Raw genomic sequence first — 26,148 nt, 5'->3', positions numbered from 1 at the left:
TGGAGAAAACAAGCTTTATTATAATGAGATTTTGTGCATGGTAAAGAGATACACATGAATCCTGTTTCTCCTATGTTTCAAGACAGAATTAATTGAAAGTTTCATTGTAGACTAAAGCATCCAAAATACTGTGGTACGTATGTAGCTACGAACATACAAACACTTTGATGCACAGCGTTCATTCTTTTCTTTAAATAGGCAGTCAACATTTTGATTCATAAAAGAACAAATGACGAGAATATATCAGTATCAATGTCAGAGAGTGCAAGACTTAGTGTTCTATACGTAAAACATATGAAACAGACCTATAAAGATGGAATGTACAAAATCTAAAAAGAAAACAAAGCAAAAAAAAAAACCTTCATATTCATACATAGGCTTGAAAGTCTATAGAATTGAGGATGATATAAAGAATTCTATTACAAGAATACACTCCATTGATGACAGAACATTCCCATGTCATAAAGCAAAAGCATTGAGTTTAAGGCTGTGTTGCTTTCAAAAGTTAATGGAAGTGCTGTACATTCATTGGAACAACATAGCCAATTTATTAATCTATTCTAGAATATTAATAGCTTTCATACATTCTCCACAAACAGACCACACAATCACTGCCACACAATTCATCTGTAGAAAGTTTTTAAGCATCATGATTTGTAGCTTACTGTCATTGAAAACAAAACAAATAATTCTTTATTTATACCAAACAAATCTTTGATGGGCACTTAGTTTCCTTTATGGCAATACTAGATTTCTAGTTATCAAAAATATTAAAGTAATTATAAAGTTTAAAACCCTGCAACATTTACAGAAACCAACAGTATTACCACTTTCACTTTTAAGCTAAATTAGATAATGTTTGCATGAAATAGCTTTCATTTTTTCCTACCTGGAGATGTCTTGTTTTTAAATTATTAAATTATCAAACTAAAAATACTCCTCCCTTTCCAGAATCTAGTGAACAGAGAGGGTACTATAGAGTCTACAAAAAGATTTTTCCCATTTGAAGTAATCTGCAGATTACCTAATGTTTATTTACTACTTCCTCCAATTAACTAAGTAGGTATTACCAAAGCATTTCTGTTAACCCGTCAGTGCTAAGGATTCACAGATACTTGCTAGTGTACTGCTATTCCAGTTAACTCCATGTTAGGACATACCCTGTATATTTAGTAGTGGAAGCAAGTGTGTTCTAGCTGCATGGATCTGGAGTATTTATTTGCTTCAAATCTAGTCACAGTAAATTAAAATAAGGAAACTTAGGGACTTGTTTAGTTCTGGAGACTAAAGTTTGATCAAAATACTAAGTACCATTAAAAAAAATGGCAAACAGTCATAAAAAACTTGTAATCATGTATTTCTGGATGGTCAAGTGACTCTCTGCCTCCCCATGTCCAGCAAGGGGGGCTGGGGGTCTGTACTGGGAGGAAATGCGTCGTCACTGACCTTGAAATCCCAACCGGCAATATTTTGCCTTACGTGCCCAGGGGAAATTTGAATGAGTAATTTTTCAGTGCTACTTATCATGAATGTATGACAGGTTCTATACACTTGACAAAGAGAAATCAAACAATAATGGTAGCCCAGAAAAAAGCCACTTATTTTAATATGCTTCTCAGTTTACCAGAAACCATTTTCCATAGAATGTGACAAAATTTCATTTAAATTTTGTCTACTTGTATCATATCAGCAGCACTTTCCCCCAAAAATATGCTTACCAAGAAATACAGTAAATGCACATATGTATCCAAGTGTGAAATGTTATCTATACTTTAACATATATAATCACATATTTTTTGGAAAAAATATAGTGTTTCCTGGAGTGCCCATAGCATGTGTTTTAGCAACACGTAGTGGAGCAGGTCTGAATCAAACTATTCTTTCATTCCAGTTTGTGCCAATATTGACATGTAAAAAAAATTGGCTTTGTATTCAGTCTACTATTGAGATATCTAGCCTGATAGGATATGATATGATGGCTGGTTAGACTGTAAGTTAATTTCTAAGTTCACAAATATAATTGAAATGTTGTGCAAAAAAACTCTTTAAATCAACTAGTTTTAAGATCAACAGCCTGGGACAGAAAGAATCTAAATAAAAAGCCATTTTTACTTGTGAAAATAAAGTAAAATTAATGTAACCAATTTAAAAAGTTTCTTTTAAACAATCTAGACAAGAGTCTAGCCTGTCTTTTGTGCAGAACGTTAGTACATGGCAAAATGAAAATTCCCACCCCAGAATGTCAGCTCTGAGGGGGCAGCGATTTTTTACCTGTTTTGTCCATCACTGTATTTCCAGTGCCTAAAAGAGTACTTGGTACCTAGTAGGTACTCAGTAAATATGAATGTTTAAATTCAAAGATGTATCTCACTGATGTTAGGAAACAGTGTCTTCATTTAACATTCTAAAAAGTTATTGAATTTTATAGCTTTATCATGGACAGGCTCAAGTATTTTTTAAAACTCTACCTAACTAAAAAAATATTAAACCTAAATGTAAATCTTCCTGGAAAAACCTTTTTTCAGAGGTTGATTTGGGCATAATAAATTTAACAGACAATTTGAAGTAGCTAGATTTCCCTTCTAAATTTTAAGAAGTCCTATATAGAGAATGACTGAATTATAAATTAATAAGCAATAAACATCACATTCATATAATTATACATAGGGGAAATGTTTTCTTATAGTACAGTTCTAAGGTGCTTTCAGTGAAGAAGACCCCAAAGTCACTATCGAAAATGTCAAACATGACATCCTATTTGGTAGAACTGAGTAGAAAATTAAACAGTGGAAATAGACCACAGCTTATTTTACAGTACCAATGACAGATGAACGATTGACTAAATTGTTCTTAACATTTCTCAAAATGCATTTATATTTAAATTAAATGTAACTCAAGTTCAACTTTTATTTTGACCTGTCGGGTTTTTTATGTGTGTGTGTGTGTGTGTGTGTTTTTTTTTTTTGAAAGCACAGAAGGCCATTTTCTGACTAAAAGCCACCACCGTCATTCTTGGAAAATGGCAAAAATTAAATCTGCTTTAGGGCTTGCTCCACTAGGACGGCTTTAAACTGCTTAGTAAAGGAATGTGCTGAAGAATGGCTGGACGAAGCTTCTGTCTTTCAGAGTGCTGCCTATTTCAATACACCAAAGATTCAGCTATATATATGTGTGTGTATATATATATATATATGTATAATACATTCTATCTTACCCTAATCATGTATACATAGTCCCTTGACACCTCTACTATTCATTAAACAATGATAAATAACCATAACATGCCCTTACCTGTAATGCTTTCAACATAACACAACTTTGGTAACACTTGCTTTCTAAGGGGGAATCATTAATCAATCACATGCCTTTGGTTGACACCATCAGTCCTCCAAAGGGCTACTTATGGCTCTCTGTCCTAGGATACTGGTGTCCTACTACATGTGCTGACATTTGCAGGAGGTAAAGCTTTCGCTTTCAGGAAGTCGAAGAGAAGAGACACGTGTGAAAACATGGTACATAAAACATGACTAACTTTCTTGATTACATTCCAGTGCAATGATCTGGAGTTAACGGGGCAGTTTGTTTCCCAAAAGGTAGCATTACTTTTGTAATATGCTTTTCAAAGCATTAGAAATTTCAGGTTTCCCTGAAGAAGTACTTTGTTTGCTGATACAAGGTGAGCCAAAGGGGTGGTGAAAAGAACACACAAAAAAGGATCTTTGTCTAACCCAGAAAGGTTGAGAAATTTGCACTGATACTTAAGTTCTGAACTCCAGAGGCCTGCTAATCAGAGCTGGGATCATTTCGCAAGACAGCCTTACTTTTTCTAAAGTAATTTATATTTAGTTGTTGATAACCAAAAAAATGTCACAAGAGTAATACCTACTGTAAAAGTGAGGTTAGAAGATTCCCTGGGTCTTGTGACCTAGGTTAAATGAAGTATATAACTGCAATAGATTTTGTTTTTGTTTTGCTTTTGGAAGTTCTGTGCAAAAGCTACCATTCACAGGATTAACGAATACCTTTACATATGCTAGTTTTTTTAAGTGTCTGTTTGATTTGCAAAATTAGTTTAGCTACATAAATCCTGTCCCTTAAGCCATAGTTCACAGATGTAAAACTGCAGTTTTTACAGATTCAGTAGAAGAGTTTTTTTTAACCCTAAAGGTGAAATACAGAAATTGGATAAGTCATTTTTAAGGAAATTGTTACATTCAGAAATAACCTTGGAAAGTTCACCAATGATTCCTTCTGGCATAAAAACTCTAGTCATAATCTGGTCCCGCATTGAGAAATCCATTCCAGTTTATAGTGCAAGACCATGGAAGCGGGTATCCAGCTGCCCACCATTACTGTAAGTATCGATAGACTTTGAAACAGTGATTTCCAGAGTCTGCAACCACAACATGACCATCTGAAGTTAGGGCCAGGCCTTGGGGGCCATAGAGTGGGTCAGCAGATGTGTTAATGTAGGACAAAAATGATCCACTCCCATCAAAAACCTGTAAACAAATAGGAAGTCAGAATGTTATAGGAGAAGTTACAGTAATATGCTGAACATGGGTTAGAAAACTCTTGATGCTAATGTTTTTCTGTTTCTTTCTTTTTTTTTTTTTCTTTCTTTTTGACCGGGTCTTACTCTGTCACCCAGGCTGGTGTGCCGTGGTGTGAAGACAGCTTACTGTAACCTTTAATTCGTAGGCTCAAGCGATTCTCCTGATTCAGCCTCCCAAAGTGCTAAGATTATAGCCATGAGCCACCATGCCCAGTATATATGCTTTTATATTTAAAACATTAGCATAAGCCAGGTGCAGTGGCTTATATCTGTAATGCCAGTACTTAGGTAGGTGAAGGTGGGAGGATCCCTTGAGGCCAGGAGTTTAAGAACAGCATGAGCAAAATAGCGAGACCCTGTCTCTTAAAAAAAGAAGCAGAAAAAAAAAAAAAAAGCAAAATAAAAAAGCACGTAAGTAATCATCTATCCATCTATGGATATGTCTTTGTTTATGTCACTATCATATCTATAATCCTACTCTCCACTTACCTTGCTTTCTCTCCTCTCCCCATCTATTTCCAGGTGGTGGAGAAGAATATGCCATTGGCTGCTAGCTTTCACTTGTATTCCTATAGTGGTCACAACAAATATTGGGTGGGAAGGGCCCTAGATGATGCTTAAAAATGAATGAAGCTTATTGTTCATGTTAAATCTTCACTTATTCCACTTCCAGCCTCACATCCTTTTCCTCCCCCCCACTTATAAGGGGAAAAATCAGCAACTAGATGATGGAAGAATGTTCCTGAGTCATAATAGCAATGAGACAGTATAAATTATTTTTTCCTTTTTAGAAAAGAGTGGGTTGTAAGAGGTCAATGGTTCAACATGTAAAGCCATCCCCTGGTATCCCAGGAGACTGATACCAAAATCTTCAGATTCTCAAGTCCTTTATATAAAATAGCCTAGTATTTGCACCTAACCTGTGCACATCCCCCCATATATTTTAAATCATCTCTAGATTACTTCTAATACCTAGAGCATTGTAAATGCTATATAATGTAAATAATATTATGTATTTTTACAATTCGTATTATTTTTAATCATTGTATTTAACAAATTATTTTTTCTGAAATTTTTGATCTGTATTTGGTTGAATTCACAAATGTGGGATTTGGGGGTACGGGGGGCTGATCATATGTTTGGATGTGAAATCACTTTCTTTTGGTCTATCGGTTTCTGCTTTGTTACTTTTGTTAAATTTTTATTTTGAAATAATTATAGATTCATAGGAAGTGGCAAAGATAGTAGAGAAAGGTCCTGTGTACTCTTCACTCAGTTTCCTCCAATGGTCACATCTTCTATAATTATGGTACCACACAAAACCCAATACATTGACTTTGGGTTGTGTGTGTACAGTTTTATGTCATTTTATCGTGTGTGTAGATTTACCACTGCAACCAACATACAGAATTATCCCATCAACATAAAGATCTCCCTCTTGCTACATCTTTATGGTCATACTTACTCCCCTTTCCTCACATCTCTAATCCTTGCCAACCACTAATCTGTTTTCCTTCTCTATAATTTTGTTATTTTTTTGAGAATGGTACACAAATAGAATCATATAGTATGTAACCTTCTGAAAATGGCTTTTTTTACTCAGCATCATGCCCTTGAGATGCATCAGAGTTGTTAAGTGTATCATTAGTCTGTTCCATTTTAATGCCAAGTCATATTCCATAGTATAGACATACCAGTTTGTTTAGTCATGAACCTATTGAAAGATATCTGGGTTATTTTCAGTTTTGGGCTATTACAAATAAACCTTCTACGAACAACAATCAATGTACAGGTTTTTGTGTGGACGTAAGTTTTCATTTCTCTGGGACAGACAGCCAGGAGTATAATTTATGGGTTGTATGGTAAGTATATGTTTAGTTTTTAAAGAAACTGCCAAACTATTTTCAAGGCTGACTGTGTAGTTTTGCATTTTTACCAGCAATGCATGAGAGATCTGGTTTCTCTACATGCTCTCCAGCGTTTGGCATTATTAATATTTTTAATTTTAGCTATCCTTATAAGTGTGCAGTAATATCTCACCATGGTCTTAATTTGTATTTCCCTAATGTCTAATGATATTGCACATCTTTTTATGTATACATCCTCTTCGGTAAAATTTCTGTTAATGCTTTTTGCTCATTTTTCTTTTCTTTTTTTTTTTTTTTTGAGACGAAATTTCACTCTTGTCACCCAGGCTGGAGTGCAATGGTGTGATCATGGCTCACTGCAATCTCTGCTTTCTGGGTTCAAGTGATTCTCCTGCCTCAGCCTCCCAAGTAGCTGGGATTACAGGCACACACCACCACACCTAGCTTATTTTTGTATTTTTAGTAGAGACGCAGTTTTGCCATGTTGGCCAGGCTGGTCTCAAACTCCTGACCTCAGGCCATCCACCCGCCTTGGCCTCCCAAAGTGCTGGGATTACAGATGTGAGCCACAGCACCCAGCCGCCTTTTGCTCATTATTCTAATTGGATTGTTAAATTATTTTACTGCTGAGTCTTGAGAATCTTTACATATTCTAGGTATAATTCCTTTGTCAGAAATTCAGTTGGTAAATATTTTCTCTCAGTCTGTTGCCTATCTTTTTATCCTCTTAAAGAGATCTTTCACAGAGCAAAACGTTTTATTTTTTATGAAACCCAATTTGTTAATTGTTTTTCTTTTATGGATTATAGTTTGGGTATTATGTCTAAAAACTCTTCATGGAGCCCTAGGTCCCAAAGATTTTCTCTTAAATTATTCTAAAAGTTTATCTCCTCAAACATTATCTTCTAAAAATGTTATAGTTTTACATTTTACAGTTAAATCTACAGTCCATTTTGAGTCAACTTTTTGTACAAATTAATGTTCATTCTTTTTTTCCTCTGTGGTGGTCTTAGTTGTTCCAGTCCCATTTGTTGAAAAGGCCATCATTCCTCCATTGAATGCTTTTGTACCTTTGTCAAAATGCAATAGGCTATACAACTGTGGGAGCAATTTCTAGATTCTCTATTCTGTCCCACTGATGTATGTGTTTATTCCTCCACCATATTACATAGACTTGATTATGGTAACTATATAGTAAGTCATATAGCTTACTCTATGGGTTTGTAAGGGTAGAGTGATTCCTCTCAATTTATTCTTCTTTTTCAAAATTGTTTTAGCTATTTCCTTTGCCTTGCCATATAAATTTTAAAATAAGATTTATATCTGCAAAAAATCCTGCTGAGATTTTGTGTTAAACCTGTCTATTAATTTGAAGACAACTGACATCATTGTTGAGTCTTGCAATCCATGAACACAGTTGTTTCTCCATTTACTTAGAACTTCTTTGATTTCTTTTGCCAGCATTTTATAGTTTTCAGCATACAAATATTGAATATGTTTTGTTATAATATCTAAGTATATATTTTTTCAGTGATTCTAAATGGTATTGTATTTTTAATTTTGGTTTTCACTGTTAGTTGCTAGTTTATAAAAATATAATTTTTTTTGTTTTTTCTTAAGAGACAGGGTCTTGCTCTGTCACCCAGGCTGGAGTGCAGTAGCACAATCATAGCTCACTGCAGTCTCCAACTCCCAGACTTAAGGAATCCTCATGCCTCAGCCTCCTGAGTGGCTGAGCCTATAGACATGTGCCACCATGTCTGGCTAATCTTTGTATTTTTTTGTAGAGATAGTGTCGTCCTGTGTTGCCAAGGCTAGTCTCAAACTCCTGGCCTCAAGCAATCTTCCCACCTTGGCCTCCTAAAGTGCTGGCGTTACATGCATGAGCCACCGTGCCTGACCATAATTGATTTTTGTATGTTGATCTTATATTCTGCAATCTTGCTGAACTCACCTATTCTAGGAACTGTTTTTATAGATTCTTTGGGATTTTCTATGTAAACATCATGTTATCTGCAAACAGGGAGAGTGGTTAATTTCTTCCACTCTAATTTGTAAGCTTTTTATTTCCTTTCTACCTTTTGTGCTGGCTAGAACTTCTAGTATTATATTGAACAAGAATGGTGAGACATCCTTGCAGACATCCTTGCTCTGTAGGGAATGCATTCAGTCTTTTACTATGAAGTATGGTGTTAGCTATGGTTTTCATAGATGTTGTTTATCAAGTTGAGAGAGTCTTAGTTTTCTGAGAGTTTTGTCATGAATGGGTATTAAATTTTGTCAAATGATTTTTCAGTGTCAATTGATATGATCATATAGTTTTTCTTCTTTAGAATTTTACTATGGTGGATTATTACATTGACTGATTTTCTTTATTTTTATTTTTATTTTTTAAAGGGCAGCATCCCAAGCCAGAGTAGCTCAGAGACTCCCTGATTTTCTAATACTAAACCAGTCTTGCATTCCTGGAATAAACTCCACTTGGTCATGGAGCAATTTTTACATATTGCTGAATTATATTTGTTAATATATCTTTAAGAATTTTTACACACAGGAGGAATATTGGTCTGTAGCTTTCTTTTTTGTACTGTCTTAGCCTGGTTTTGGTATCAGGGCTTCAAAAGCTGATTGGAAAATGAGTTGGGAAGTATTCTCTTATCTTCTATTTTCTGGAAGAAATTGTATACAATTGTTACTAAATTCTTTAAACATTTGGAAGAATTCCATGGTGAAATCATCTCCATCTAGACATTTCTTTTTGGTGTTTTAAAATTATGAACTACATTTTCTTAATAGTTATAGGGCTATTCAAATTATTTCATACTGGAGTTGTGGAGTTGGTGTTTTTTGAGGAGTTGTCTATTTCATCTAAGTTGTCAAACTTGTGTATGTAGAGCTGTTCACAGAATTCCCTTATTATCCTTTTGATGTCTACAGAACATGTATTAATATTAGTATTTTGTGTCTTTTCTCTTATTTCCTTTGTCAGTCTTGCTAGGGTTTTGTTGGTTTTATTATCTTTTCAAAGAGCCAGTTCGCTATTTCATGGATTTTCCCTATTGCTTTTCTGTTTTGAATTTCATATTTCTTTTTTTTTTAAATTTTTTGAGACAGAGTCTCCTTCCGTTGCCCAGGCTGGAGTGCAATGATGTGATCTTGGCTCACTGAAGCCTCTGCCTCCTGGGTTCAAGCGATTCTCCTGCTTCAGCCTCCTGAGTAGCTGGGCTTGCAGGCGCCTGCCACCACACCTGGCAAATTTTTTGTATTTTTAGTAGAGATGGGGTTACACCGTGTTGGCCAGGCTTGTCTCGAACTCCTGGCCTTAAGTGATCTGCCTTAAGAGGCCAGCACTTGGCCTCCCAAAGTGCTGGGATTAAAGGCGTGAGCCACAGCGCCCAGCCTTTAATTTCGGCCTTGCTTCCTTCTGCTTGTTTGGGGTTTGCTCTTTTCTTTCTAGCTTCTTGAGATGGCAGCTTAGACCATTGATTTAAAATGTTTCCTCTTTTCTAATAGAAGCTTTTAGCGTATTAATTTCCCTCTCAGCATTGTTTTTGCTAAATTCCACAAATTTTGATACGTTCTATTTGCATTTTCATTCAGTCCAATATATTTTACAATTTTCCTTGAGACTCCCTCTTTGACTCATGGGTCATTTAGCACAATAGTGTTTTAAAATTCATAAAACAAAACACATGGGATTGTAAAAAACCATATTAAAATATAGCTATTGAAATATTACTAAATTATGATAGAGCAATATGTGTGTGCTTCTAAAAATTAGCACATTAAATAATAAGAAATAGTAATGGGTCTAATAATTACTGTAATTTTGAAGTAGTGATGAGAATAAGTGACAATTCAAGATTTTTGCAACAATATGATACGAAAATTTCTGTGATTTTTCTTGGTGACAAACTCATAGGCATTACTAAAATTACTATGATTGTTGCTTATATTCGTGATTAAGGGAAATAATAATTTTCAGCCAGAGGTTCATAAATATAGTAATGTAATATTTTTATTCAATGGCCCCCTTGAATTCTATCTTCAGATCCTTTGTGGGGGTCTGTGGGGTCCATGTTAAAACCCCAATTTAGAGGGTTTCAGTCTGGTAACATTTTTTCTACTCCATCTTGCTGAGTTTGGTCCTTCTGGTGAGAGTATCTATGGTCCTATGTCCTAACCAATGGAAAAGAGAAAACATTCCAGTTTGGGGGACAGCAAATTCTTCACTTTTAACAAATACCAAACACTCTAACCATATACATTAGCACATTGATCTACCTGGATCCTGCTGTTTCCCCAGTCGGCCACAATGATGTTTCCATTTGAATCCACTGCTACACCTGTTGGAGCATTAAACTGCCCATTTCCTTCTCCATTTGAGCCAAACTTCAACATGAATTCTCCTTCCTGATTAAACACCTGTATGAAATATTTTTAAATTATTTTGTTTTACATCAAAATACTTGAACCAACATGATGGATTAAAAAATATCTATTTGAGCAGGTTATTTATAACAAGACCTATGATTTAAGACATTCTAAAAAAAGAAAATGAAATCTACAAGACAGACTGCGTATCATTGTGGTTCCCCAAATTACTGTATAAATCTGATTTATCATTTGTTAAATCATCACTTTTTTGGCTTATATCTGGTTATTAAATCCTTATGTGAATGATACCTTTGTTGTAAAATACTGTACAAGTAAGTATGAGTAAGAAGTGCTATAATTTTCAATAATATTATTCTTCCCACCTTTAAAGAAATTGCTAAATTTCAAGAATGGGCATTGTATTTATATTTCTAACAGGATGGATGACCATTAAAAGTTGGATCAGCGAGTAGGAGTTTTTTGTTATGCCAGATGCTCAGAATTTATTATCATTTTACTACATCAACATAACTAGAAAGAGTAGGCTGGACTCCATACTTATGATGGGAGAAATTCATTGCATGTGTGTGTGCACATGTGTGGTAGCAGCAGGTGAGAAATAAGAGAAAGGCTTTTTTATTTACCCTCAGAAGATATTTTAGTTCGAGAGTTTATATGATCCTAAGGCTTTGATGAATATAAAAGTAGTTTCTATTACTGTATTTTCTATTACTCTTTTATCTCTCAGTAGAGAGACGGGAAGCTGTTAGAAGTAGGGGGCTAAACAGAACTCTTAAGCAAATTCTCTAACATCTGATATGGTCAAGCAGTGGAGTGCTGTGGTTAATTACATATTCTTATTAATAGAGTGCTACTAAATATGTATCAATACAGATCACTGATTTTGAAAAAAGTAAATGTTAATGTTTAATGATAACACTATAGTAAGCATAATTGTATCTTGATGATTCAAATGATACCTAATGGTTTTGAAATGTCTCCAGGACATTATTTTTAACTTCCATTGTCATGATGCCTAGATGCATAGAAATATTCATTGACAAATCTGAAAGTATTATGTACAAGGCACTTTGAGAGTAAGGTTTCCTCAAATGTAGAACTGAAAGAGCTCACTGTATTTGAGTATAGATCTTCATTTGGGGATGATCTCAAGACCTTTTAGAGAGCCACCTGTTGTCATCTCTGATTACAAAAGATCAAAATGACCATTACTTTTAGGTAAGTACCTTGGGAAAGTAGGACACTTCCATCTCTACAGGCTAAACTCACATTATGATAAAAAAGAAAGAGTCATGGCTACTTCCTGAATTCATTACATACTTGCCAAGAAAGCAAGCCACCTTTGTGGTTCTTTAGAAAGGACCAGGGCAAGAACAACCAGCTTTTACTAAGATGCCATATTTAAATTTTTTTTCTGACTCTTTTTGTCTCCTTTTACATAACACATTGTAGTTTTAAAGACCAGTGGGAACATGTTTATGCTGGACACAATTTATTATTCTCTATTTTTTTCCCGTATTAAGTCCTACAAATAATCATTTTGTTTATCTTTCTTTTTTTTTTTTTTTTTTTTTGAGATGGAGTCTTATTCTGTCACCCAGGCTGGAATGCAGTGGCACAATCTTGGCTCACCGCAATCTCCACTTCCTGGTTCAAGCAATTCTCCTGCCTCAACCTCCTGAGTGCCTGGGGTTACAGGCGCCCACCACCACGCCCGGCTAATTTTTGTATTTTTACTGGAGACGAGGTTTCGCCCTGTTGGCTAGGCTGGTCTTGAACTCCTGACCTCAGGTGAGCTGTCCGCCTTGGCGTCCCAGAGTGCTGGGATTACAGGCGTGAGCCACTGTGCCCAGCCTTGTTTATCTTTCTGAGTCAATATGTTTTCCTGGGCATAATCCAAATGACTCAAGTAGTTTTGCTTCATTTTGGGATAATGAAGGATGCCAAATCTAGTCTTACTTGTTTTGTGATGAAAAGAAAATATAGTCTGCAGATAGCTAAGAAGCTAACTAGACCCCTTGTTAGCACTGACCTATAGATACGCATTTTACACTTATCAACAGAGAAGTGACCTGAATTCAGAACTATTGCTAACTGCCCAGCATTACATGGGGAAGAAAAACCCAAGTATTCCAAAAAACTTATTTGGCAATAGTTGTCAAAAAGAAGAGAAACAACAACGAAAGGCTATGGTTTTTTAAAACAAGAAAATTGAGTTTAAATAAATAGCTAAAATAATCTACTTCTACCATGCTGAAAACTTGAAGAGTTTTCAGAATATTAAGAATTATAAATGTTTCATATTTTCTATTTTTCCCGACTAAAATGCCATTTAATTACTTAAAAATTATTCACATGAAAACAAATTAAGAGGCAGAAGTATGAGCTTAAATAGTTTTTACAGCTTTGCTTTTTACAATAAATATTTAAAGCAAGTTTTTTAAAAAAATCACCTTGATGATAGCCCTTTCCTGATTTCAAAATTCTGCTCATGTCAAATACCATCTCCACTTGGAAGTCTCCTCTGATCATCTTAATTAAGGAAATCTTCTCTTTTCTTTTGGAAAGTTAGGAAACTTTATATGTACCTATTATATGAAACTATTTAGTGCTACCTGCCTTGCATTTTGGCTACTTACATATGTTTTAGTTCTTTCTACAGTGTCAGCCAGGACCGGTAAATAGGAGCCGTCCCACATACCAATGCCAGTTGATTCTTAGAGGTTGCCTGGAGCACTGGACAGGAAAGGCTCTGAGATCACAGTTGCGCTTAGTAGAAAAGAGCAACTTGATTAATTATGACTGTCTTTCAGTTGGGAGTGGGCAGAACCTATGCAAGCATTTGCTGGCCTTTGTACTATTAGGATCTCATACGGGTTTCCTTCTTGCTGAATGCCCTGTAGTTATACGAATGATTCCTCTACAAAGTGAGTGAGAGTAGGAAGTATGAGAACAACCTGTGTTATCCTTTGACAGTTGTGCTCATTCTCCAGCACTGTTATAACTCCTGGGGAGGCAGTCCCCAGCCCGGTTACTGCTGCCTCTTTGCTCTCTACTTCCGTCCTTCTTTGGCTACCAACTTTTTCCACTATCCTATTCCTTTTACCAAGACACTTCCCATGGACAGTAGTGTCAGCAGAGAATGGAGATTATCTGCATTTGAGTGTAGGGGGGACCTATGCCACCATGTGAGCATCTCTGGAGAGACAATATGGCAGGGAGCAGTTTCAGAAAAAAGCAATGGTGGGCACCCTGTTCCCTTATCCTGACCCCATTTCCGCAGCCCACTGTGCGCTGTCTGCACAGGGACTTGGCACCCATCAAAAAGATCCAAGCCCTCTCCATTTACTCAGGTTAGAGGCTTTCCAGGATGCAGAAAGGACATCACAGAGAGTACCTTTGGGTGTTAAAAATCCTACCCCTTATCTAGCTATTGCAGTCATTAGCACTGATAAGTCATTATTAATTTTGGTTGCTCAGTCATTGTTTCTAAGTGCAAACTTTACTCACTGGTATACCATCCTCTGCTGTTTCCTTATCATTTTTCCTTTAAAATGACTCACCTTTTAAAATTTAGATTAATGTATTTAAAAGAAAAACTTTATTATGTCTGTAAGTGCAAAACAGCATCACTTGATGTAAACAAAAGGTAGCCCTAAAATAAATGCATAACTTAAAATAAAAATATCCACCAGTGTACTGCCTATGGCCACGGATCATACCTTCAGTGGAACATGCATCACACCTTGAGAAGCTTGATCTAGGATATTACTAAATATTTTCTCATCATTTCAGTAAGTGAGTAATGTGTTTTGAACCATTTTATTATTTCCTGATTTTCTCATAATAAAGTTCAAATCTCTCCCCTGGTACCTAGTAAGAAAGATACACTATAGGTCACTGTTTTCTAAAGAACACCAAATGTGTGAAAGCATTCTAAGAAGTATAAAATATACTGTATGAATGTATGCTAGGATTATCTCCCTCCCCATGCTGTCTGTTGTTGTAACAGAGTCGAACGTCTAATTTTTTTTTTAACAAAAAGATGCGGAAAATTGAAAAAGTGATTTTAATTGACTAGCCACAAAACATTAAGCTCCAGAAAGTTCTGCCTCTAAGTTCAACGAATTGCTTTTTAAAATTTAATTTTCAAGTTCTCTTCATTTGCACCAGTTTCAAATTAAGCAACTTATTGCCACCACATTTTATTCAATTTCCTGACTTTCCAAGGTCTGTAAGTCCAAGTTAAAACCGGCATCTTTGAGCAGAAGCAAAGTCTACTCTGCTGGTTAACTCCATTTGGTGCCATATGTAAGTATTGCATTATTTTCTCGCAGACCAATTTCTCCATAAAAGCAGTTAAAAGTTAACAACAACTCATGTGCTTGTAGTACCTTGACAGAATGATTATGGAAATCTGTAATAATAATCTCATTATTGCTATTTACAGCTGCAAAATGGGGACCTGCAATAAAGATGGAAAAAAATATGTGATGACTACAACAAAAGTGATTACATATAGCAGTTACTGTAACAAACAAACTTAATATATTAACTTAGTTATTTAAGAAAGTACAAAGAATCATAGACTCAGTCTTTGAAAGATCATTCAGCCAGACCTCCAGTTCCAGATAACATGGATCCTATATTATTCTCTACTTGCGCCAGTCTATTCTGACTCTTTCCCAAGCAGGCTGGGAGTTCTAGCAGCCCTAATGAAGTGGGAGGAGCAGTAAGCATCAGAATTCATTCTCCGTGCCACCATCTAAAAGTCACATCTGCCAGCTTCCCTGAGTATCTGTTAGTCATTTTAGAGCCCTCAGCTCCCACCGAGGAAAGACGTTGCAACTCAGCATTGGAAAAGAGACTCCAATATGTAATTTTTAAAAAATTGATTAGCTGGACATGGTGGCACATGCCTGTAGTCCCAGCTACTTGGAGGGCTGAGGCAGGAGGATCACTTGAACCCGGGAGGTCGAGGCTGCAGTGAGCTGAGATCACACCACTGCACTCCAGCCTGGGTGACAGAGCGAGACCCTGTCTCAAAAACAAAACAAAACAAAACAAAACAACAGAAAACCCACACTATAATTCTGGGTGACATTCAGAACCTTGGCAGAACTGGAGACAAAGCACAAACAAATATTATGCAAATTAACACTAAGTGCCAAAAGCATCCTTTCAAAAAGAAAATAAGCTATTTTCAGCCTCTTCTTGCAAATGCAAAAACCTAAATAAGCTTGTGATTGCAAAGTGCTACACCAAAGAGACGTAAAACAGACTGCCCTCCTTAAACCTAGCAAATATTCTAGACTCCTGTTCTCTTACAATAACCTAGAAAGGTGAAAAAAAATTCTCATTCAGTGGCTTTTTAAGCAAAGTTACAGCTAGGCTGAAACAGTAGTTATTTCTTGTTTTTCAAATATTTTTATTTTAAAATTTATACCTTATTTAATATGAATATTTCAAAGCTAGACTTCTGAGTTGTGAACTGCCACCAATCAAAACCACACATGGACTGCAGCTCAACTTACTGCCGGGTGGGTGGCGGTGACTAAGACTCAAACAACGAACCATGCTTTTGCTTAGATTTTATCCCCAGCATCTTTCCCAAAGCCAGCAAACACACTAGGGATGCGGTGTCTTCAACATGCTCCAACATCATGCAAATGTGAGCAGAAGAAGCATAAAAAAGGGGGTTTACATATTACCATCGAGTGTACCTGCAAACTGCCTGTCCCCATTTCCTCGGCTACCAAACCTGGTGACTATTTTCCCGTTTGGCTGGAAGATAAACACGCAGCACGCCTTGTTGTCCACAACAATAATGTGCCCATTGCGGTCCACAGAAACTCCTTTGGGTCCCATCAGCTTTCCTGATCCAATTTTTGTCTGTTTGAAACAAGTACAGAAATAGAAGTATAGTATAGAGTCAAAGTTTAAACCACTACAGAACATGAAGATAAACACTGTTTTGGTCAACATTTACCTGAAGGTTCAAACGGGTACACAGCTACTCATATATCACAATGAACTTCTGTCTTGGAAAACTGGCTTTGTCACATCCATTATCTGCTACTGATACCTATATAAATCCTTATTCTTTTATTTATTTATTTATTTTTGAGACGAAGTCTCATTCTGTTGTCCCAGCTGGAGTGCAGTGGTGCCATCTCGGCTCACTGCAACCTCCATCTCCTGGGTTCAAGCAATTCTCCTGCCTCAGCCTCCTGAGTAGCTGGGACTACAGGTGTGCACCACCATGCCCGGCTAATTTTTTTTGTATTTTTAGTAGAGACAGAGTTTCACTTTGTTGGCCAGGCTCGTCTTGAACTCCTGACCTCGTGATCCACCCACCTCGACCTCCCAAAGTGCTGGGATTACAGGCATGAGCCTTCGTGCCCAGCCCTTAAAATCCTTATTCTTAAAAGAGATCACCACCAAAAATAGTCTAGGATCCCCTAAACTGGGGTCACAGTTCCCTGCTGAAGAGGCAGTGTGATCTGGTGAAAGATCACTGGATTATGATTCAGAAGAATGACCTACTTCCATTGCTTGCTTTAAACACACCTGGAACAGCACATATGGATTTCATTTCCTTAAACTTCAGATTCCTTATACATTAAAAAATGTCCAAAAAATGACAACTTGACAACTCCCAATGGCATTTTTGGAAGATGTATTAAGTAAAATAAGGTAGGTAAAGGGTTTACTGTAGAGTGTAGCACACAGCAAGCAGTCACTGTAGGGAAGCCATCACTGTCATTGTTATAGATCATAATATCAAAATTGCCTGGCATCTAGCATTGAACTTTACGAGAATTAAGTTCTCCTTGGGCGGGAGTCACATCTGTTTTATTCACCATTGTGTACTCAGGGGCAACACACTTCTTGGTGCATAATAAATATTCAATGAATATCTATTGAATACATTAATTTTAAAAGTCTAGCATTATTATAGGGCAATCATAATGATTAAATTGCTCCACTTTTTATCATATTTTAAAATAGGGGAAAAGCATTTGATTTCTATCAATCATATACCATATTTTAAATTTTATTCCTGTTCCTGAGTAGACTGTGGTGTGTATTTAAATGTCTATTTGCCATGAGATACAGGTCTTGTACCTTTACTTTTCTTTCTATAGCTTCATTTTCTAGACTACATATAAAGAAGTGCTTCACTCATTCACTTATTTATTTCCTAATTCTACAAACACTGCCCAAGCACCCACTATGTGCCTGACATGGTATTCTAGGCACATGGCAAACAAACACAAATAAGACGTAGCTCTTGCCCTCAAGTATGTCTCAGTCACATTGCAGGGACAAACATGTCTACTGTATCTCTTTAAAGAGTGTGGTATTGAGTCTTCATTTTAATATACTTGGGAGAATTCAATTAGGCCATCTCAGAATGCATGTGAAGTGATAACTTGATGATGCCACAGCAGACAAGGAAGGCGAAGGACCATCCCAGGTGAGGGAACAGCAGGAAGGAATGTATGTTAAGTCAGGGAAACTATAAGAACCACAGTTCTCCCTGGCACCCAGGCTTGACGTGTTGGAGGGAAGCAGATCTATGTGTTTTTATGAAAGAACTCTTCGCCAGGCGCGGTGGCTCACACCTGTAATCCCAGCACTTTGGGAGGCCAAGGTGGGTGGATAACTTGAGGTCAGGAGTTCAAGACCAGTGTGGCCAAGGTGGTGAAACCCCATCTCTGCTAGAAATACAAAAATTAGCTGGGTGTGGTCGTGGGTGCCTGTAATTCCAGCTACTCAGGAGGCTGAGGCAGGAGAATCACTTGAACCCGGGAGATGAAGGTTGCAGTTAGCCGAGGTCGCGCCACCTCACTCCAGCCTGGGTGACAGAGTGAGACTCTGTCTCAAAAACAACAACAACAACAAAAACTCTCGGACATGCTATTAAACAAATTAAGGTAAGGAACAATGAGTGTAGTCTGAGTCCACATGTGTTATATGTGTGCATGTATGTACATAGACTTCTGGAAGGAAAAGTGAGAAATCAGCGTCTATATCTTAGAAAACCCAAAAAGTTATATTCTCATAGGTTACGCTTTAGCCTTCTTATTTTATCTCTCTATATTAGTGCTTTCTGATAGAAATATAATGTGAACCACATATGTATTTTTAAATTTTCTAGTAGCAGGATGGGACTTTGCATGATGAGAACTTTAGACTTTATATGCTCCTTTTATTCTTCTAAGTTTATAAATGATGGAGATTCAGATTTCATCTCTTTAGAGCAAAGGAACACAATTACTTAGGAAAGAAACAGTGGTTTTCTTGGCAAGAAGAACTGCTGTGTAAATTTGATTCTGATTCTCCAATCTAGCCCAAAGATCAAAGAGGCTATGGTGGGTAAAGAAATGGCATTTGTTGTTTCATGTCTAAATGGAGGGTAAGTCAGCAGAGATCAAAAGGGAGAGAAGGCACTTCAATGATTAAAACAAGAATGTCATTACTACCTAACATTATGAACACTTGTAGTTGCTTAGATGACTCAACCAAATAATATCAAATGGATAATTATCTAGAATAAAAAGAGAAAATAAAGGGTTACTTCCATTCTATCATGTAGTGATAACTAGGGCAGATCTGAAAGAATAACTTAAACATTGAACCAAAATTTCTTTCCACTTCCCTTCATCACTCCTAGTTTAGCTGCACTGGATTCAACCAAGTGAAAGGTAAGAATCCCTGCATTTCCCTGATTGTGTCAACCCCATCTTAAACAGAATAGTAAACAACAACAAAAACATATATATATATATATATATATATATATATATTTTGAGACAGAGTTTTGCTCTTGTTGCCCAGGCTGGAGTGCAATGGCGCAATCTCAGCTCATTGCAACCTCTGCCTCCCGGGTTCAAGTGATCCTCCTGCCTCAGCCTCCCAAGTAGCTGGGATTACAGGCGCCCATCACCATGCCCAGATAATTTTTTGTGTTTTTAGTAGAGATGGGATTTCACCATGTTGGCCAGGCTGGTCTTGAACTCCTGACCTCAGGTGATTTGCCCACTGCGGCCTCCCAAGGTGCTGGGATTACAGATGTGAGCCACTGTGCCCGGCCCAGCAAAAATATTTTAACCCTGCCTTTGGAATGGTTTAATCAGGGTATTTAACTCAACAAATAGTTCCTTAAATTGAACAGGAAAGAGATGAGATATTTTAGAGTAAGGTGGCCAGAGGTGTCTCCATTTGTTTGGTTAGAAAAGGTTTCTAGATGGGCTGGAAGATAGGAGGCAGTGGGGAAGATAGAATAAATTTAGAGGAGGCAGAGAGAAATAAAAATTAGGGCTAATAAATTGGTGGATAAAAGAAAAGGAGATAAGATGTTACATCTCTGGAACTACTAGGAATAAATACAAAGAGTCTACACTGGTGTTAAACGTGTGTCTTTCTCAGCACTTGTTTCATTTTACTGAGTCCCACCAAAGAAGAAAAAGAAGAAAATAAGTATCTCTGTCTATACCTGTGGATATTCCACTTGGATGAACTCCTGTGAGGGTCCTAAAGTGTTTTCACATGCTATCCTTTTACCCTTTGGGTTTTGAACACCTATCATAGAAGAGGGTATTGCTGAAACTACACCACCTCCACTCCCCCAATCCTCTAGGGGGCATGAGTGTTCTTTAGAGTTTATTCTCATTATTACCTTTAATATTCCAACTCTAAGAACCCAGTTCTTCTAAGAGTGTCTATTACAGATAGACTATTGAACCGCTGAACAAAAAATGCTTAGAGAGCCCTTCTTCCTTAGACATAAAACTCCTGTCTCCGTAAGTGAACCTATTTTAGTATTAGCTTCTGAATTTACAAAGACAGATCACGGTTTTGCTAGAGTATAAAACATAAACAAATGGGTTGCCTCCAAACTATATAAACATTTTCAAGATATTCAAGATATAAATATTCACATTAAACTTGTCATATTTGGGTATGTCTTACCACATATACAATTATTAAAATGCAAAAAAGGGGGAAGAAGTTAGAGCTACAGAAAGGCAGGAGATTTTTATGTATATGTGGTCATCATACAGAGCCATTAAATTTCTAGTGAAACCAAAAATTCAAGGGTGATTGAAGAATTGCATGCAATATTATGGAATAAAAAATGACAGTTTTTCAGTCTCCAAAATTGACAAGATGCTGCCTCACACAAAACAGAGGCTCAAATCTGAGAGTTTCACAACTACGTAACTCATTTCATTAAAACAATGAGAGGACTACAGCAGTCTGAAGACTTTAAAAAGGAAAACAGAAATTCTTCCCGTAAGAAACCAACGAGTACACTTTGAGTAATCTTTAGAATTCCAGAATGGATTATGAAAAGCAGCATCTCCAAACTCCTAGACAAAGTGATGACTACCAGGTGCCTGCGTGAGGACATGAAGCCCAGATCACAGCTGACCAAACAAGACTTCATTTTTTGGATAGGGTTACTAGTGGCATGGAAAAGAACATTCATTTCTTAGATCCTTATTTTGTATGTGGCACATAAAATCTCATTTAGTCTTTGCTTAAATCCTATGAGATAGGTCTTTTTTTTCTTTTGAGACAGGGTCTTACTCTGTCACCCAGGCTGCAGTGCACAGGTGTAGTCACGGGTGACTGCAGCCTCTAACTTCTGGGCTCAAGTAATCCTCCCACCTCAGCCTCCCAAGTGGCTGGGACTACAGGCCTGTGCAACCACACCTGGCTAATTTTATTTTTTGTAGAGGCAGGGTCTTGCCATGTTTCCCAGGCTGGTCTTGAACTCCTGGGCTCAAGCAATCCTCCTGCTTCAGCTTCCCAAAGTGCTGGGATTGCAGGCATGAGCCACCATGCCCAGGCAAGATAGATCTTTTTTTTTTTTTTTTTTTTTCTTTTTGAGACAGAGTCTTGCTCTGTCGCCCAGGCTGGAGTGCAGTGGCACGATCTTGGCTCACTGCAAGCTCCGCCTCCCGGGGTTCACGCCATTCTGCTGTCTCAGCCTCCCCAGCAGCTGGGACTACAGGTGCATGCCACCACGGCCGGCTAATTTTTTTGTATTTTTAGTAGAGACGGGGTTTCACCGTGTTAGCCAGGCTGGTCTCGATCTCCTGACCTTGTGATCCGCCCACCTCGGCCTCCCAAAGTGCTGGGATTACAGGCTGAGCCACCGCGCCTGGCCAAGATAGATCTTTTTTAAATCAACATTTTAAAAACGAGGCTATTGAAGCTCAAGGAAGTTACGATTTGCCGAAGGCCAAACAGTAATAAGCTGGGATGGCAATGTGTTGATCTGAGTTAAAACTCATGTTATCAACAGAAATAGAAGCCTCTAGTAGGCTGGACAGGGAAATATATAAGGCATAATGCGGCCAGGCGTGGTGGCTCACGCCTGTAATCCCAGCACTTTGGGAGGCCGAGGCGGGCGGATCATGAGGTCAGGAGATCGAGACAATCCTAGCTAACACGGTGAAACCCCGTCTCTACTAAAAATGCAAAAAGTTAGCCGGGCGTGATGGCGGGCACCTGTAGTCCCAGCTACTCAGGAGCCTGAGGCAGGAGAATGGCGTGAACCTGGGAGGCAGAGCTTGCAGTGAGCCGAGTTCGCGCCACTGCACTCCAGACTGGGTGACAGAGCAAGAATCCGTCTCAAAAAAAAAAAAAAAAAAAAAAGGCATAATGCAAATGGCCCTTACAAAGATCTTTGACGAGGTGTCTCACAATTTTTTAATGAGCAAATGTAGAAAATGGGCGGGCTGATACAATTCTTTGATGACACTTCATAAGAGAGATTTCTGTTATCACCAGAGGGCTCTCTACTCTTTGGCAATTAGGTGAAGACATTGAGTTAAATTTTTATTTGCAAAAAGCTGATGCTGGGAATGATAGCAAATATATCAAACAATGGGATCCCTCAAAGTGTAGCTCCACTTGCATTTTCTCTGGAAATTCAGTCTTTTTTTTTCCAAGTCCCATATTATGTACGTATGTTTTCAGATTGTATCAATGTACGACTCATTAGAGACTGACATAAATTGTTTTCTGTCATTTCTTGTGTGTGAGTCTTTTTTCCAAAATGGGCCTGTACATTTTTAAAAGGTGGAAACTATTTTTTACAATTCTGTTTCTCCCATATCATCTGTCACAGGCCTGAGAAAGTAAAAAGTACTTCCTAAGTGACAACATGTAGACTAATTTGAGAAATATAAACTGCCTCTTAATAACTCTTTTGAAAACCTTGTTGTTTTTCATTGAATTGAGGTAACAGGACCAGTTTCCCTCTAAATCTATGGTTTTAAAGAAAAAAAGTGACTGAGCAACCTAATTGCTTTAAAAAACAAAGCCACATTTAGGATATATACGAATAGATTTATGAAATTATCACTGTTACTCTCACTTCACAAACTTAGATGTCAGATATCTTTGTGTATGAAGAATTGTTGAATGTTGCACTGCATCTCAAAAAAGAAATATGCAATTTCATCTTGTATTTCCTATTCCTTCTCTCCATTGTTTAGTGAACAATTAGTAGTTAATCTTACCTTAAATTTCCCATCGGAGGAGAAAATGCTGACCCATTTATTATCATAATCGGCAATGATTATGTCCCCACTGGGATGTACAGCCACTCCTGTGGGCCGCTGCAGCTGCCCCGGAGAGCGTCCCCGTATGCCAAAACGACTTTTGAACTGGCCATCATTGGAAAATATCTGTAAGATAAATTACATTCATTGGAATGTGAACTAGTACAGGCATCGCTGAGGAAGGCATAGGCAAAAACATCTGCCATACATACAGAGATCAGAACACGCAAACTCTATTTGAAGAAAAGTCTACATAAACATAAGCTTTTTTCCTTATACCATGTATCTGAAGTCTAAAGTAGGAATATATGTAACCATATCTATTTTTATCAATATAAGTAGTTAAAGGTATATAATTAGGGGCTATACCTGCACACATTGGTTGTTACTGTCTGCAATTAGTATCTTTCCATTTGTAGATGCAGCTACCCCCTGAAGATTTGTAAACTCTCCTTTATTTCTTCCTTTGGTACCTAAAATAAATGATAAAATCATAAAAATTAAGCACTAAAGGGTTAGATTTCTCTGTTTCAGCAAGAGAATAATTCAGATTTCCACAGGTACCTGAGAATGCATTGTTTTTAAATATACTTTAAAAAAAGGGCACCCTCCCTCCCCAATGACCTAATCCATATGCTATTAAACCTCTCTTCCTGACCAACAGTCTCTGCAAAATCACTTTTTAAAGTAAATGTCAATCTTCTCTTATTAATTTGTAGCTGCATATTAACATGTTCAAAATATTCTTAGATCCCACAAAGACATCATAATAAAAACTAATACGGCCTGCCTTTATCTGACATGGCTTTCCCACTTTACCCTATGGCACTCCTATCTGCCAGGTCTGTGCTGCCTTGGGCATGGCAATAAACATTCTCAGCCCTCGTCACTCTGCCTCTGTCTTCTATCTTTGTGGATCTGGTTTGCATTTGGGGTGTGTGGGGCATTTGGGATGGTTCAGACTCAGTTTGGGTCCTGCCATTCTTGGTTTTAGTGGGAGAGGGAAACCTGGCAAAGGGGCCTTGCCCTAAGGATATGCAACAGGAAAGGGCCTTATTTTACAGTTTTGCCAAAATTCTACCCTCTCACTCGGCAGCTCTCGGAAGAAATGTGGACGCTTGGCTTTCAGTACATTTGACAAACCGAAGGCCACAGATGTTATAAAATTAGTAGGCGATTTTCATATTATGGATTTACTTATAGATTATTTTCAAAGATTCAATATCTCACAGGCTGGATACTCTTCCTGAAATTATAAAAAGATATTCTCACAGGGTGCTTTGTAGATTAAATAAGAAAGGCAAAAGGAAATTCATTAATCCAAGGAAATATTTCCACCCATACCAGATTCTTTTTTTGATTTGTTTTGTTTTGTTTTGTTTTGTTTGTTTGAGACAGGGTCTTGCGATATTGCCCAGGCTGGTCTCAAACTCCTGGACCTAAGCGATTCTCCTGTGTCAGCCTCTCAACTAGTTGGAACTATAGGTACATACCACAATAACCACCACACCTGGCCATACTAGACTCTCTTTTAAAAGAATAGATGAGGCAGCGAGAAAAACAGAAAATCATCTACAGGTTAACAGACATCTGGTTTTGTTTTAAAAGAACTTTTTATGATTTATTTCAATAGGATGATGTAAATATTAATGAATGGAAACAATGAATTTTGCTCAAAAATGACCAGGAAGAAAGATAAATTTTTCATAGAGAGAGAGAACCATTCTTCAGGTTTATAATTTCATTTATATTCAAAAGAGCAATTTGGGCCGGGAACAGTGGCTCATGCCTGTAATCCCAGCACTTTGTGAGGCCGAGATGGATGAATTACCTGAGGTCAGGAGTTCGAGACCAGCCTGGCCAACATGGTGAAACCCCATCTCTACTAAAAATACAAAAACTAACTGGGCATGGCAGCGTGTGCCTGTAATCCCAGCTACTCGGTAGGCTGAGGCAGGAGAATCGCTTAAACAAACATGGGAGGTGGAGGTTGCAGTGAACTGAGATCACACCACTGCACTCTAGCCTAGATGACAGAGCAAGACTCTGTCTCAAAAAAAAAAAAAAAAGAGCCATTGCTATTTTGTTTTTCGACATCAATGCAGTGCCTTAGGAAAGGGTAGACAAGGGTGCACTGGTGGTGGCTAATGTAAAACACCTGCTTAAGCACTGTTTGGGAATAGACTTGTCTGAAACAGATTTTTGGGTTTAGGAATTGAAATTGGTGATGGATTAAACTTAGAATAAAATCAACAACAAAATTGCTGGGCAGAATCATCATAGACGAGCTGGTTCTCACCAGACCCAGGTGGTGGTCAGTTCATTGAATCATGGACCCTATCAAGTTTACTCACTAACTCTGCATCTCATCTACTCGCACTAGCGTGAAAGAAAAATTTGAGATCCAGATACTGTCATATTTTAATTCAAATGTATCAGAAGAAACGATCTTTGGTACTTGATCCACATAGAATCCCCATAATATGCATGAATATGGAAGCAGTGAACACTCGTGAAATGGCGAGTTGTTTCTGGTAGTGGGGAGCAGGAAAGGAGTGGTTGGCCCTCGAAGGGCATATGTGCCAACATGGTTTGAAGTTAAGGAGAGCTTGAGTCTGTTTCCCACATGTAAGTTAAATCACAAGGTCGGAGGAACATCTGTTTGTCTAACGTTGCTTATATATTTCTGAAAGAATCTAGATGAAACGGGCACTGCCATTTTTATTTTATATTTGTTTTAAAA

The 26,148-nt window shown here is 37.5% G+C and overlaps 1 protein-coding gene across 10 annotated transcripts in view; it reads right to left on the bottom strand.

The window, feature by feature from the left end:
- TRIM2 (tripartite motif containing 2) overlaps window positions 1-26,148 on the bottom strand; it is a 187,252-nt gene continuing 161,104 nt past the window's right edge. For 9 of the 10 annotated variants that reach the window (XM_019025647.4, XM_055385097.2, XM_019025644.4 and 6 more), the window contains 6 exons: window positions 23,775-23,878; window positions 23,364-23,531; window positions 16,533-16,713; window positions 15,216-15,286; window positions 10,708-10,848; window positions 1-4,502 (listed from right to left, as the gene is read on the bottom strand). In XM_019025647.4, the coding sequence (XP_018881192.1) occupies window positions 4,350-4,502; window positions 10,708-10,848; window positions 15,216-15,286; window positions 16,533-16,713; window positions 23,364-23,531; window positions 23,775-23,878 (818 nt within the window). In that variant the 3' untranslated portion in view covers window positions 1-4,349. The remainder of the gene's footprint in view (window positions 4,503-10,707; window positions 10,849-15,215; window positions 15,287-16,532; window positions 16,714-23,363; window positions 23,532-23,774; window positions 23,879-26,148) is intronic. The other variant, XM_019025643.4, reaches the window with a different exon arrangement.

This window comes from Gorilla gorilla, chromosome 3, assembly GCF_029281585.2.
Source record: "Gorilla gorilla gorilla isolate KB3781 chromosome 3, NHGRI_mGorGor1-v2.1_pri, whole genome shotgun sequence".
Lineage (NCBI taxonomy): Eukaryota > Metazoa > Chordata > Mammalia > Primates > Hominidae > Gorilla > Gorilla gorilla.
Note: the sequence above shows the minus strand (reverse complement) of the source record. Positions and strands in the feature narration are given on the sequence as shown.